At 49.1% G+C, this 15,969-nt stretch overlaps 1 protein-coding gene across 1 annotated transcript in view; it reads left to right on the plus strand.

Annotated features, from left to right (window-relative positions):
* LOC132588214 (mitotic spindle assembly checkpoint protein MAD1-like) overlaps positions 1 to 3,907 on the plus strand; it is a 32,945-nt gene extending 29,038 nt beyond the window's left edge. The window contains exon 9 of the mRNA XM_060260564.1: positions 3,807 to 3,907. Coding sequence (XP_060116547.1) covers positions 3,807 to 3,872 — 66 coding nt within the window. The 3' untranslated portion in view covers positions 3,873 to 3,907. The remainder of the gene's footprint in view (positions 1 to 3,806) is intronic.
* The last annotated feature ends 12,062 nt before the right edge of the window (positions 3,908 to 15,969 follow it).

The following is a 15,969-nucleotide window of genomic DNA, read 5'->3' on the forward strand; positions in this document are numbered from 1 at the left end:
GGACAGAGTCTCAGAACGGCCTACAATCTCCTTTACCTTCCTCCCCCACAACAGACACCCTGTGAGGTGGGTGGGGCTGGAGAGGGCTCTCCCAGCAGCTGCCCTTTCAAGGGCAACCCCTGCCAGAGCTATGGCTGACCCAAAAGGCCATTCCAGCAGGTGCAAGTGGAGGAGTGGGGAATCAAACCCGGTTCTTCCAGATAAGAGTCCACGCACTTAACCACTACACCAAACTGACCCTGCCAACTTTCTGAAGACGACAGCACAACCGAAGTTCTAGTGACTGAATAACTAAAAATGAATTGAAACAAAATCATACAAATATGTTCAATAGAAGACTAAATAGCAATAACAATTCCCCCAAAGTTTCACAATTCCATCAGAGGAGTCCCAATGAACAGGAGGCCGACTCGATTATTCCTTCTTCGGATCCTCTTCTAGCACAGGGTGCTCCAGCCACATCTCTCAACCAAAGGCAAAAGCTCAGAAAAAAATATCAAAGTGTTTCTGATGCATCAATAAATTGCAAAACCCCACAAGATTATTTTTCTGCACATAGAATTCCCAGTGGACAAATGGGAAAGAAAGGAGCTCCTGCTAGAATTCCACCCCTGGTTGCATGGATTGGATTGTGGGAGAGATTAGAGGTTACTGAGAGCCAGTTGAGAGCTGAGAACCGGATTAGAGGTTATTGAGACCAAGTTTGGTGTAGTGGTTAAGTGTGCGGACTCTTATCGGGAGAACCGGGTTTGATGCCCCACTCCTCCACTTGCACCTGCTGGAATGGCCTTGGGTCAGCCATAGCTCTTGTAGGAGTTGTCCTTGAAAGGGCAATTGCTGTAAAAAGCTCTCTTAGTCCCACCTACCTCACAGGGTGTCTGGTGTGTGTGTGGGGAGAAGGTAGAGGAGATTCTGAGATTCAGAGCATCGGGTGGGATATAAATCCAATATCTTTTAATATTTGTTAGCCGCCCTGAGTGCACTTGCGGAGAGGGCAGGATATAAATCTAAGGTAAATAAATAAAAAAAACTGTGTGTCTACCTACAACAGCATCTTTATTGTGCATCTGCCTATAACAGTATTTGGGATTCCATAGCTGTCTAGGGATTTGATAGTGTATGGTGAACACTCGAGGGACAGTCTGCAATTTATTCTTGGATGGCTGCTGTTGTCTGCGGCTCTAAATATAGGGTGGGATCAATAGAATCGATTTGCTGTGTCTCGGCACGGACGTCATTGTTGGAGCACAGAGTTGCGATCGGTGTTCTTAACAAACGCAGTCCGCTCTAGCCAATGGTGGTAGGGTGGCCGGGTCTTTCCTGCCAACTGGTGGGGGATGCGAGGGGGGGGGGACTTACCAGGAGCGGAGGCTGAGGCCTGGACTACATCGCCAGCAACGCAATGGCGTCACTTCCGACAGGTACCAGAAGTGACATCATCACGTTGTGCCATCGTGACTACGCTCTGGTATTTGGGCAGAAACTCTGTGGTAAAAATGGCTTCTACCTTAAAGCTTTTGCCCAAGTTCCAGATTGTCATTGTGACGGTGCTAACATGGTGATGTCACTTCCGGTGCATTCTGGGACTGGTGTCGCTACTTCACTAGCGACAGGCTGGGCCTCCCTCTTGTTCCTGGGAAGTTCTGCTGGCTGGTTGGTTGGCGTTGGGGGTGTTGGGGCCTGGAAGCAGGGAATCCCCCACCTCCGTTGAGGGGAGGGGTTGACAACCCTGGATGGTGTAAACTGAGAAGAAGTGATGCAAGGTGGTTAATTTTTGTTTGCTTGTTGGTTAAACTGTCATGCATGTGCAAAAACATCTATCCTGGATCCCTTCCAGTCTGGCTTCTGCCCTGGTCATGGGATGGAGACTGTCCTGGTCGTCATGGATGACCACAGAAAGCATCTGGATCAAGGCGGGTCGGTGCAGCTGTTGCTTTTAGATTTATTGGCAGCATCTGACACGGTCAACTCTGACCTAATGGCCCACCGCCTTGCCGACATTGGAGTTCAGGGGGTGGCCTTACAGTGGTTCTCCTCCTTTCTCTGTGGTTGGGGGCAAAGGGTGTCGCTTGGCGAACAGACCTCCCTGCGGCACCCACTTGAATGCGGCGTGCCCCAGGGAGCCATTCTTTTGCCAATTACGGTTAACATCTATATGCACCCCCTTGCTCAGGTTGCCCGAGGTTTTGGGCTGGGTTGTCACCACTATGCAGATGACACTCAGCTCTATCCGTTGATGGACAGCCACCCAGACTCGGCCCTGGGTCACCTGACGTTGGCCTTAGAAGCTGTGGCTGGATGATTGCAGCAAAGTTGCCTGAAGCTTCATTCAGCTAAGATGGAGGTCCTGTCCGTGGGGCGGGGGGGAGTAGGATCAGGCATCCAGCTCCCAACCTTGGACGGTGCACCTCTTGTGCTGGCTCAGAAGGCGAAGAGTTTGGGAGTGATACTGGATGCCTCACTCTCGATGGAGGCACAGGTCACAGCGGTTGCATGGTCTGCCTTTTATCATCTTCGGCAGGCCAGGCAACTAGCAACTAGCCCCCTACCTATCTCCTCAGGACCTGGCCCCAGTGACCCATGCGACGGTCACTTTCAGATTGGATTACTGTCACTCGTGCCGCATAGGCTGACCCCTGAGACTGATCTGCAAGCTCCAGAGGGTGCAGAATGCAGCGGCTCAGCTGTTGATAACAGTACCTATCTGGCATACATCTGATCAGCACTGCGCCAACTGCCGGTTGAGTACTGGTTCCGTTTCAAGGTCTTAGTTCTGACATTTAAAGCCCTTCATGGCCTGGGACCAACATATTTACAGGACCGCCTCTCCTCACATGTGCCCCGAAGATCACAAAGATCTAGCTCACAACACCTACTGACTGTACCTGGCCTGAAGGACGTCTGACTTGCCTCGACCAGGGCTCAGGGCCTTTTTGGCCTTGGCCCCAGGCCTGTTGGAATCAGCTTCCCATAGAAATCCAGGTCCTCACTGAATTACTGCCTTTTTGCAGGGGCTGCAAAATGAAGCTATTCCATAAGAATATAAGAGAAGCCATGTTGGATCCGACCAGTGGCCCATCCAGTCCAACACTCTGTGTCACAGAAGAACATAAGAGAAGCCCTGTTGGATCAGGCCAGTGGCCCATCCAGTCCAACACTCTGTGTCACATAAGAACATAAGAGAAGCCATGTTGGATCAGGCCAATGGCCCATCCAGTCCAACACTCTGTGTCACAAAAGAACATAAGAGAAGCCATGTTGGATCAGGCCCATGGCCCATTCAGTCCAACACTCTGTGTCACATAAGGACATAAGAGAAGCCATGTTGGATCAGGCCAGTGGCCCATCCAGTCCAACACTCTGTGTCACATAAGAGCATAAGAGAAGCCCTGTTGGATCAGGCCAGTGGCCCATTCAGTCCAACACTCTGTGTCACACAATGGCCAAAAAATGGAGGAGGGGTGGTGATGAGAGAGCATGTGTCTGAAATGCATCGCGTTAATTGTTGTTAATCCCTCCAATAGAGGTAGTTTTGCTTCCATTCTAGAGGAAGCGAGAGCCTTTGCCTTCTTTTCCTCTTAGTGTAATCTAGTTTAGCAGTTGCTGCCTAAGCGCAGGTTATGGACTTGTTTTGCAGATCCCTTCTGGGTGCTGTAGCCAGCTCCGCAAAATGGACATTCGGCTTACTTGTACAGTATAACAGAGGTTGTGAGTGTCAAAGGTGACTTTAGGAATGTCTCTTGTGAACTTAGGTGGAATTGGACAGAATGGACCATGTTAACCTCACGTTGTTTCTTTTTTCTCAGAAACTCCAGGGAAAGCTGAACACCTGGGAGAAGGTCGACCAGAGCGCTGGCTTAAGTATCAAGTAAGCTCAAGGGATGGGCACTTAAATTGTGGGTTTTGGTATTCTGTGTTTGGTTATGCTGTCGTAAGAGGGGAACGTTTCATTCCCTTTCCTTCTCCTTCTGAAGAGCCTTTTTCTTGAGTTAGGCCAAGGTTCCCCAACATGGTGCCCCTCAACGCCTTTCTTAATGCCTCTTGAGTTCTTACAGAAAGTGGGTGGAGCTGAATGTGGGGCTTATGTCCAGGAAGGCTTCTTATTGGCTGGGGCAAATCCTGTTAAAACTTCTGCCTGAAATGTGGAATGTCAGCCTCCTGCGGCAGCCATTTTGTGCTCAGCTCCGCCTCAGAATTCCAAAGGTGCTGGCAGGCTCAACAACGTTGGGCACCTTTGTCGAAGGTGATAGGCAGGTATCTGAGGATTTACAAGAGGCATCATTATTGATTACCATTCTCTATCAGATATTACAGTGGATTAGTTCAAGCACTGTCTCTCTAGGGATCTTATGTAATTGTTGAGTGAAGTCAAAGGATTTTGTTTTAGAATTAATCTGTAGTCATGAACATATGAATCTGCTTTATACTGAATCAGACCCTCGGTCCATCAAAGTCAGTACTGTGTACTCAGACGGGCAGCGGCTCTCCAGGGTCTCCAGCTGAGGTTTTTCATGCCTACTTGCCTGGAGCCTTTTTAGTTGGAGATGCCGGGGATTGAACATGGGACCTTCTGCTTACATATGAACATATGAAGCTGCCTTCTACTGAACCAGACCCTTGGTCCATCAAAGTCAGTCTTGTCTACTCAGACTGGCAGCGACTCTCCAGGGTCTCCAGCTGAGGTTTTTCATGCCTACTTGCCTGGAGCCTTTTTAGTTGGAGATGCCGGGGATTTAATGTGGGACCTTCTACTTACATATGAACATATGAAGCTGCCTTCTACTGAACCAGACCCTTGGTCCATCAAAGTCAGTCTTGTCTACTCAGACTGGCAGCGACTCTCCAGGGTCTCCAGCTGAGGTTTTTCATGCCTACTTGCCTGGAGCCTTTTTAGTTGGAGATGCCGGGGATTTAACGTGGGACCTTCTACTTACATATGAACATATGAAGCTGCCTTCTACTGAACCAGACCCTCGGTCCATCAAAGTCAGTCTTGTCTACTCAGAGGGGCAGCGGCTCTCCAGGGTCTCCAGCTGAGGTTTTTCATGCCTACTTGCCTGGAGCCTTTTTAGTTGGAGATGCCGGGGATTGAACCTGGGACCTTCCGCTTACATATGAACATATGAAGCTGCCTTCTACTGAACCAGACCCTCGGTCCATCAAAGTCAGTCTTGTCTACTCAGACTGGCAGCGGTTCTCCAGGGTCTCCAGCTGAGGTTTTTCATGCCCACTTGCCTGGAGCCTTTTTAGTTGGAGATGCCGGGGATTGAACCTGGGACCTTCTGCTTACCAAGCAGATGCTCTACCACTGAGCCACTATCCCACTTTAGAATGGGTTTCAATTCTCATACATATGAACATATGAAGCTGCCTTCTACTGAACCAGACCCTCGGTCCATCAAAGTCAGTCTTGTCTACTCAGACTGGCAGCGGTTCTCCAGGGTCTCAAGCTGAGGTTTTTCTTGCCTCTTTGCCTAAACCCTTTTTAGTTGGAGGAGCTGGGAATTGAACTCGGGACCTTCTGCTTACCAAGCAGATGCCTCTCCTCTGTCCCTCTGAGCCACTGTCCCTCCTCTAGTCAGGAGGATACAGCCGCTACCTTCTTCCTGTAGCGGTAGAAAAGAGCCGGAGTCCAGTAGCACCCTAAAGACTAGCAAACTTTGGGGCGGGGAGGAGCTTTTGTGAATCACTACTCACTTCTTCAGATACAGAACTAAAGAAAAATTTTGAAGAAGCAAGCAGTGACACATAAAAGCATCATTTCCTGCCACGAATTTTGTTAGTCTTTAGGTGCTACTGGACACTTGGTCTTTTCTATCCTCTTCTTCTTAGGCTTTTTTTGTCAGAAGGGATAGGGGAGGCCAAAATGGCTCACGTTTGATCCCAGCGGAAGCTGGTTCAGGTAGCCGGCTCCAGGTTGACTCAGCCTTCCATCCTTGCGAGGTCAGTAAAACGAGTACCCAGCTTGCTGGGGGGAAAGTGTAGGTGACTGGAGAAGGCAGTGGCAAACCACCCCGTAAAAAGTCTGCCGTTTTTATACTTGTAGGTAGAATGATCTGAGCATTTTATTGGGAAGTGGAATTATAATTGATACATTTGTGCTGGTATCTATTTCTGTTTTCCCCATTCTGTCAAGCCCCCTTTTCCCCTCCTTTTTATGTATCTGCAGTGCTTCTTTCCTTTGTCGTTTAAATCAATAAAACTTTTAAAAAGTAAAAAGAAGATAAGACAAAAAAGTAAAACGTCTGCCGTGAAAACGTTGTGAAAGCAACGTCACCCCAGAGTCGGAAACGACTGGTGCTTGCACAGGGGACTACCTTTACCTTTTTAGATTGTATGTAGATCCATAAAGCAGCTTTTGAAATGCCTTTTTTTTTTCCATTTTCAAGGTTGTCCAACTGGCTGTTTTACTTTTCTCTTTGCTGTTCTGCCTTCCTTTCTCCATTCAAAGTGGCATTAACTTTTAGAACAGGGGTGTCGAACTCATTTGTCATGAGGGCCAAATCTGACATAAATGAAGGCTTGTTGGGCTAGGCCATGTTGGGTTGGGCCATGTGTGTACCTATTTAAGATTAGGTAGCAGAGATACAAATTTTATAAAGGACACAGACAAACACAAAGATTTTTTAAAAGCTTAAAATAAAACACAGCTTAAAACATTAGCACTCATTGGTCTTAAAGAAGCTTTCTTTGTATCTCTCCATGCGCTCCAGGGAACTGGACAAAGGAAGCTCTGGCTCTTTCTTTCCTTCCCCAGGGGACCAGGAGGGGAAGGAGCCTCATCCGATATAAGGAAGAGAGGCTTGGCTCAGTAGCTCTGCTGTGCGATTGAGAGAGCCTGGCAAAGCAAGCTATTCCTTTCCCCTTCTTTCCTAAGGGAGGTGCTTCAGCCAGTGGAGAAAATGGAGGTTTTGCTGTGTAGCTCTTGTGCGATTGAGCAAGCCTTGCAAAGCAAGTTGTGATGCTGAAGGAAGCAAGAGAGAGGGAGAAGGAAGCAGATGACAGCCAGTTGCTCGAGGGCCTGATAGGAGCCCTCCGGGGGCCTCATTCGGCCCCCGAACTGCGTATTTGACACCGCTGTTTTAGAACATAACAACTGAGTGGCCCTGAAATGTTTTGTGTTTGTAGGATCGCTGAGTTAAAGTTTGAGAGTTCCTGTGAGGCATGCAAACGTTAGATTATACGATTTTCAAGTAACCAGAGCGAATGCTTTCAGGGACGCCTGCAAGATCTATCGCCCCATTATATATTATATATATTTTCTCCAGCACTTGGCTTCACTCTTCTGACATATTACTTGCAGTTGCGGACAGCTGTGGATACAACTGTCTTCCGCTTCTTTGAGTGATTGTGACTGTGTAGCTCTTCCACTTAAAATGGCGATCTGTTTTGGCAGCCCAACGCTTTGGGCTCCGGGGGGGTTCCTTCTACCTGGCTTCCCTCACAACAGGCAAAAGCAGCAAACGATACGAGCTTTTTCTTGGTTCGTGCCTTTTAATGTTTAATTAGGCAATTTCTCTGTGGAAGAAAAATGGAACCGCGAGACATTCTCTGATGTAGACAAAGAACGGCTTCATTTAAAATTGGAATACTCGCTGCAGATGTCACGGAGATTTTTGATTACTTCACGTTGCTTCACAACTCTGTTAGGGATCTTTCTTCACACTCGAGGGATGGGTGGGTGGGGGTGGGCTTGCTGTCCAGAAGAAAAAGTCAGTCTTTTATACAGTTGGACAGAGTGGTGTTGGATAAGAACAAAGAACAAGAGCGGGCGGCTGAGAGGTGATATGATCACCATCTTCAAGTACTTGAAGGGCTGTCCTATAGAGGATGGTGTGGAATTGTTTTCTGTGGCCCCAGAAGGTAGAACCAGAACCAATGAGTTGAAATTCAATCAAAAAGAGTTTCCGGCTCAACGTTAGGAAGAACTTCTTGACCAGTTTGGTGTAGAGAACCAGTTTGGTGTAGTGGTTTAAGTGGACTGACGCTTATCTGGGAGAATCGGGTTTGATTCCTCACTCCTCCACTTGCACCTGCTGGAATGGTCTTGAGTTAGCCATAGCTCTCGTAGGAGCTGTCCTTGAAAGGGCAGTTGCTATGAGAGCTCTCTCAGCCCCACCCACCTCACAGGGTGTCTGTTGTGGGGGAGGAAGATAAAGGAGACTTTGAGCCACTCTGCGATTTGGAGTGGAGGGTGGAATATAAATCCAATTCTTCTTCCTGACCGTTAGGGCAGTTCCTCAGTGGAAGAGGCTTCCTCAGGAGGTGGTGGGCTCTCTTTCCTTGGAGGCTTTGAAACAGAGGCTAGGTGGCCAACTGACAGCAATGAAGATCCTGTGAATTTAGGGGGAGGTATTTGGGAGTTTTCCTGCATTATGCAGGGGGTTGGACTAGATGACCCTGGAGGTCCCTTCCAACTCTATGATTCTATGATTTTAAATCAGCTCTCAAAGTCTTCGGTGTATGTTGTGTTTATTTTTGAGTCAGGAATAGAGCTGCACCAATGTAAAGGGAGACATAAGAGAACATAAGAGAAGCCATGTTGGATCAGGCCAATGGCTCATCCAATCCAACACTCTGTGTCACACAGTGGCTAAAAAAGAAAGGAGGCTCACAAGTGGGGCTAGAAGCCCTTCCACTTTGCCCCCCGCAGGCACCAAGAATACAGAGCATCACTGCCCCAGACAGTTCCAATAATATGCTGTGGCTAATAGCCACTGATGGACCTCTGCTCCATATTTTTATCCAATCCCCTCTTGAAGCTGGCTATGCTTGTAGCCAACATCCCGGTCAGGTGCCTAGAAAGATGGAAAAGAGTGGATTACAACGAGGGAGAGAACAAGAGGTCTTAGACTTAGGTGGACAAACTTGCTTCATGTAAGAGTCTACATAGAATAAGCATCAGATGTTTGATAGCCGAAAGACAGGAAGGAAGGAAGAAAAATAGATGGGGGAGGGAGGCAGAGGTGGAAAGAAAGCAACTTTAAATGCATTCGCCAAGCTGCCAGCTGGCTTGGCTTAGAGAAGTGATTTAAAGAGAGAGATGCTTTCTCCAAGCCGGCTGATGGGTGGGGCAGTGGGGGCTTTCAGGGCCTCACAATATGTGTCAAAGAGCCAGACGTGGCTCCCGAGCCAAAGTTTGGCCACCCCTGTCTTAGTCAGTGAGCACAAAATGAATGAACGCAAAATGAGTGAACACAGCTCACTTACTAAGCATGAGCTTATATATAATGATTCTTTAAATGTTTTTCCACCGTCTGTTTGAACTGAGGGAACGCGCCTATCCCTTGATATTAGGCCTGGCGGCAGCCTTCTCAAACATCAGGAGCTCTGTGGAGTGACAAGAAACAGCTTATTTATTCATTTATACCTCACTGTTCTCTCTGATGGGGATCCACAGTGCTGTACAACACGCTCCCCCTTCCATTTTTTCCCCTCACAACAACAATCCTGTCAGGCGAGTTAAGCTGAGTTTGTGCCCAAGATTACTAAACAGACTTCCACAGCATAGCTGCTTCTGCCTCTGTGGCGGTTTTCCTGCTCCTGCAATCTGCACGTCTTGCCCGTTGTTAACATTTGTTGATTTTTGTCTCTACGCGTTCACTTTCCAGAGAGTTGGACCACCGAGGGGTTGTCTGTGAACCTTAGAAACAAATATGCAAAACGGTGGCTCTTCACACTGAGTAAATACCTTGGCTGTCTTGGGTTACGTGTTTCATATATTGCTTATGCAGTATTCCTCTGCATATTTCGGCGTAAATAAAACTGCTCAATGACAATAGGATATTGGGCCTTCCGGAAGCTTCTAACAGAACCTTGTTCTCAAAGATTTCAGGTTTTCACGGCTGGCATCATCATTCGGGTTTGTAGAATCTTTCGGGCTCAAGTGCCGTGTTCTACTGGAGAAAGTTTTTCTTCCAGACGTTTCGTTCTCAGCTGCGGAGAACATCCTCAGTGGCGTTGCAGCCGGAGCAGGCGCTCTGACCTTCTTGAGTCCGCTCAATGCACAGCAGCCAAGAAGGTCAGAGCGCCTGCTCCGGCTGCAACGCCACTGAGGATGTTCTCCGCAGCTGAGAACGAAACGTCTGGAAGAAAAACTTTCTCCAGTAGAACACGGCACTTGAGCCCGAAAGATTCTACAAACCCTAAAGAACCTTGTTCCTTGTATCCTAAGACGTTTTCCTCTGTGGCCTGCTCTTAACTATCATACGACCCAAGTTAGCTGACCTTTTGGAGAGACCTGTTAACATTGTTGGTTTTCTGAAAAAGGCCAAGCTCTTTGTTTTCTGGAGATTCTTTCAGACGAGTAGCCATGTTGGTTTGCAGGATTTGAGTCCAGTAGCCCCTGAGGCGCAAACAAGAGGCGGAAAAGTTTCGTTGATCTCTTAAGGTTTTGAGAGTCGAAGCCCTTTGTCAGATACAAAGATGGAACACGGACGAAGGAAACGTTGGCTCTCCAAAGCTTACACCTCGGGAATCTTGCTGGCCTTTAAGGTGTCACTGGGCTTGAATTTCGGAAATAGAGTTTGCAAATCAATATATCCACCAGATGGCACAGTTCCTCTGGTCAGATCAAGAAACAGATTTCTTTTCGGCCTGTCAGGCTTCTTGGCAGTAAAATAAATCTCTTCGAAGCCCGGAAGTATTATTAGTGTGTGGGGCAGGTGAGGGTTTATAGCATTTCCCTCTGATGTACACCTGAGAGAGAAGGCGGCTGTCTACAGGTGACTGGCTGGGCTTCCAGGCAGGAAAGTGGTGGTTCCTTCCCTCAGTGGGCTTTGGTCGGTGAAGAGTACACTAGTTTAGCTTTTTTTTAAAAAACTCTGAAACGCTAGTTTCCAGATGCCTCTGTAACGGGTGGCCAAACTTGCTTAATGTAAGAGCCGCACAGAGTAAATGTCAGTTGTCTGAGAGGCGCAAAAAATGAATGTCAGATGACAGAGGGAGAGAGGTGGGGGAGAGAGGCAGAGGTGGAAAGAAAGCAACTTTAACTTTAAATGCATTCTCCAAGCCGCTGGCTGGCTTGGCTTGGGGAAGTGATTTAAAGAGAGAAATGCCTTCTCCGAGCTGACTGACGGGGGCGGCGGGGGCTTTCGGTTATTTCTGAATGATTTGTCACCTGTAATGACTGAAAGGGTTGCTTTATTCTTGAGTCTGGTAATCAAGGATCGATTGTCCAATGTATAGCTGCATTTGACTGTTTTATTATTTCTGTAGTTGTTTATTTGTTTGTTTATAATCTGATATATGCCAGTAAAGGCTTTTGATTGAGACCCGACATGTGTGAAAGAGCCACAGTTCGGCCACCCTGGCTCTATAATGTTTATATCCACGCTGCACTGGCTCTTGCAGAGTAAACCTGCTTTTGGGGGAAGAAAAGGTTGTTTGGCACATAGAGGCTGCGGCATGCAAGACGGAAGACGCCGAGCGAGCTACGTGTCAGACTGTAAAACCGTTTGGAATGCTTTTTCGTTGATGGTGATTTCTGCTCAGAATTCAGGCTCTGCAGTGCGGAATGCCAGAGGCGGCCTTGGCTTGGGAGCTGAGTTCTGACCGCAAGGCCGGTGGTGTGAAATGGAGGCATCTCTACAGAAAAAGCTGGTGATGGTCCAGAAGACCATGAATATCAGATACTTCTGCATGGGTGACTCTTTCTTAAAAACTGGGTGGCTTGCAGTCTCCTGAAAGACGGCCTTAGCGTGGAAAGGTTAGAGTGGGGGAGGGAGGAGAAATAAAGAATTCAGACTGGGTGCTGAGAGACTGTGTCCTGTGTGAGAGCCAGTTTAGTGTAGTGGTTAAGTGCGTGGACTCTTATCTAGGAGAACTGGGTTTGATTCCCCACTTGCAGCTGCTGGAATGGCCTTAGCTCAGCTATGGCTTACGTAGGAGTTGTCCTTGAAAAGGCACCTTCTGAGAGAGTTCTTGCAGCCCCACCTACCTCGCAGGGTGTCTGTTGTGGGGGAAGGAGATAAAGGAGATTGTAAGCCACTCTGAGACTCTGATTCAGAGAGAAGGGTGGGGTATAAATCTGTGGTCGCTGTCTTCTTCTTTTCACATAGCCAGCCAGCCAACTATAGGCTCCGGATCCTGACCTTCTCTACCCATCGCCCAGAGGTAAGCATCCAAAGAGGCCTCCCGTTCAACCTGGTTACTGAGGTGTGGTGTAGTGGTTACAGCAGGGGTCCCCACACTTTTTGGAGTCTTTGGACACCTTTGGAATTTTGAGAGGAGGTCTAAGCACCAGACCACAATAGTCGAACCCCAAATACCTGCCTCTAGAGGCAGAACCAATGAGAAGACCTCCTTCCTCACAACTTTTGGGAAGAAGGAACTTTTGAAGCGGGAATGGAAACCACCAAGTGAGTAAGGAAAGCACTGTTGGTTATCAGTCGTCCTCAGGGGTGGAATTCTAACAGGAGCTCCTTTGCATATTAGGCCACACCCCCCATGAGGTAGCCAATCCTACAAGAGCTGACAAGGCTCTTTTTTGTAAGCTCTTGAAGGATTGGCTACATCAGGGGGTGTGTGGCCTAATATGCAAAGGAGCTCCCGCTAGAATTCCAGCCCTGGATGTCCTTATCCTCCTGTGGAAAACCTTTTAATTTAAATGAGGGAAGCCAATGACGAGCCCTGCTCTGAAAAGCTTTGAGGGTGCAAACCGAATACTGGTGGGGTGCCCCTTGGCACCATGCTGGGGAACCCTCTGAGTTTTGGAGTTCTGGGGTCTGAGTTCCTGCTCTGCCATGGAAGCTCACTGGGTGACCTTAGGCTAGTCACTCATTTTCAGTCTACTTTTTAAAGTCTAACTTAACTCACAGTGTAAGGCTGTATGGAGGAGAGAGAAAGGATGGAAGACACTTTGAAGAGAAGAGACGACGTTGGATTTATGTGCCGCCCTCCACTCTGAATCCCAGAGTCTCAGAGGGGCTCACAATCTCCTTTACCTTCCTCCCCGGCAACAGACCCCCTGTGAGGTGGGTGGGGCTGAGAGAGCTCTCACAGCAGCTGCCCTTTTAAGGACAGCTCTGTGAGAGCGATGGCTGACCCAAGGCCGTTCCAGCAACTGCAAGTGGAGGAGTGGGGAATCAAACCCGGTTCTCCCAGATAAGAGTCCGCACACTTAACCACTACTATGCCAGACTGGCTCAGAGGAAGATGAAGAAGATTAGGATGATGATGAAGATAATGATATTGGATTTCTATCCCACTTTATAATCTGAATCTCAAAGTCTCAGAGCGACTCACAATCTCCTTTACCTTCCTCCCCCACAACAGACACCCTGTGAGGTGGGTGGGGCTGAGAGAGCTCTCCTGGAAGCTGCCCTTTCAAGGACAACTCCTACGAGAACTATGGCTGACTCAAGGCCATTCCAGCAGGTACAAGTGGAGGAGTGGGGAATCAAACCCGGTTCTCCCAGGTAAGAGTTCGCACACTTAACCACTACACCAAACAACCCTATCCTTCACTTGGAGGTCAGGTCGACTAAGAATCCCATTGAAGTCATTTCACTGGGGTTTATTCCCAGGGAAGCATTCTTAGAATTGCACTGTTAATTGAGCCAACAGCACAAGGCAGAAAATCCTTCTGTCTGGATCGTGTTTCAGAGAGCATGAGATCCCATGGCTGCCGCCTTCCAACTCTGATGGCAACATTTTATGGTCTGGATTGTACGTATTTTTGTCTGCCTCTTCAAGTGCCAGTCAAGCGAAGGGACGCAGGACATGGAAACGTGGACTTGATTACTTTTTGTTTAAAATCTATTTGAAAAATGTGTGAACGATGGACGGGATATAAATCCCTTACAACTCCCCTGTAACTCACATGCAAAGGAGTTTGTATCGCACCTTGCATTGCGTGAAGAAGCGCGATTGTTATCTCTTTTTTTGCAGGTGTGGAATTCTGAGGAATTGGGCCATTGTTTCTTTGAGTCGCCCCTGATAAGGATCTCTTTTGTGGCTTCCCCCCCCCCTTTCTTTTTGGTGAATGGCTGGTTTTGTAAAGCAAAATAGCTGCCGGTGTGAGAACGCGCGTTCTCCCGTGCCTTTTACGTTCTCCTTGGAAGATAAGGATCGCAGCTGCTGCTCGAATTACAGTCCGTTTCCCATTTGTATTATTTGTCTTGACAATAAAGAAGCGAAGGTAGCGGAGGCGGGGGTCAGGGCTCCCTTGCGCTCTCTTTCAGCCCATCCAGCCTGGAGTTTTGATGCTCTTGGTAGCAGCTCTGAGAAGAAGAAGATATTGGATTTATATCCCGCCCCCCACTCCGAAGAGTCTCAGAACGGCTTACAATCTCCTTTCCCTTCCTCCCCCACAGCAGACACCCTGTGAGGTGGGTGGGGCTGGAGAGGGCTCTCAGAGCAGCTGCCCTTTCAAGGACAGAGTCTCAGAGCGGCCTACAATCTCCTTTCCCTCCCTCCCCCACAACAGACACCCTGTGAGGTGGGTGGGGCTGAGAGGACTCTCACAGCAGCTGCCCTTTCAAGGACAGAGTCTCAGAGCGGCTCACAATCTCCTTTCCCTTCCTCCCCCACAACAGACACTCTGTGAGGTGGGTGGGGCTGAGAGGACTCTCACAGCAGCTGCCCTTTCAAGGACAGAGTCTCAGAGCGGCTCACAATCTCCTTTCCCTCCCTCCCCCACAACAGACACCCTGTGAGGTGGGTGGGGCTGGAGAGGGCTCTCAGAGCAGCTGCCCTTTCAAGGACAGAGTCTCAGAGCGGCCTACAATCTCCTTTACCTTCCTCCCCCACAACAGACACCCTGTGAGGTGGGTGGGGCTGGAGAGGGCTCTCAGAGCAGCTGCCCTTTCAAGGACAGAGTCTCAGAGCGGCCTACAATCTCCTTTACCTTCCTCCCCCACAACAGACACCCTGTGAGGTGGGTGGGGCTGGAGAGGGCTCTCAGAGCAGCTGCCCTTTCAAGGACAGAGTCTCAGAGCGGCCTACAATCTCCTTTCCCTCCCTCCCCCACAACAGACACCCTGTGAGGTGGGTGGGGCTGGAGAGGGCTCTCAGAGCAGCTGCCCTTTCAAGGACAGAGTCTCAGAGCGGCCTACAATCTCCTTTCCCTCCCTCTCCCACAACAGACACCCTGTGAGGTGGGTGGGGCTGAGAGGGCTCTCACAGCAGCTGCCCTTTCAAGGACAACCTCTGCCAGAGCTATGGCTGGCCCAAGGCCATTCCAGCAGTTGCAAGTGGAGGAGTGGGGAATCAAACCAGGTTCTCCCAGATAAGAGTCCGCACACCTAACCACTACACCAAACCGGCTACACCAAACTGAAGAGGATACAAGTGTCGTCGTGGCGCAAGCGAACTAGGGATACCAGCTCTGGGTTGGGAAATTCCTGGAGAATTGGGGGGTGGAGCTTGGAGAGGAGCCCAGTGGCGTATAATGCCATAGAGTCCACTTTCCAAAGTGTCCCGCGCTGGGGGTGCAGGCAAAGGGGAAGTCCAGGAGCCAGAGGAGCATTGAGGGAACCAGTCGCCGAGTCTGAATCATAGTCTGAGAGCAGTGTCACGCAAGCCAGGAAACCGGGATGTCAGAGGAGGAACGCAGCCAAGGAATGGGAGCTGGAGTGGTCGCAAGTCATGGGATGGACTTGTTGCTTCCACAGAGCATGCAGCTGGAAGCAGGAGCTTAGATAGCCCGCTGCTGCTGTTTCCAGTTAGCTTGTGAATGGTTCCTCATCTCCTTAGAGAAGAGTGACAAGTGGAGTGCCTCAAGGTTCTGTCCTGGGACCTGTTTTGTTCAACATCTTTATCAATGATTTGGATGAAGGAATAGAAGAAGAAGAAGAAGATATTGGATTTCTATCCCGCCCTCCACTCCGAAGAGTCTCAGAGCGGCTCGCAATCTCCTTTACCTTCCTCCCCCACAACAGGCACCCTGTGAGGTGGGTGGGGCTGGAGAGGGCTCTCACAGCAGCTGCCCTTTCCAGGACAGAGTCTCAGAGCGGCCCACAATCTCCT

Source organism: Heteronotia binoei, chromosome 20 (genome assembly GCF_032191835.1).
Source record: "Heteronotia binoei isolate CCM8104 ecotype False Entrance Well chromosome 20, APGP_CSIRO_Hbin_v1, whole genome shotgun sequence".
Classification (NCBI taxonomy): domain Eukaryota; kingdom Metazoa; phylum Chordata; class Lepidosauria; order Squamata; family Gekkonidae; genus Heteronotia; species Heteronotia binoei.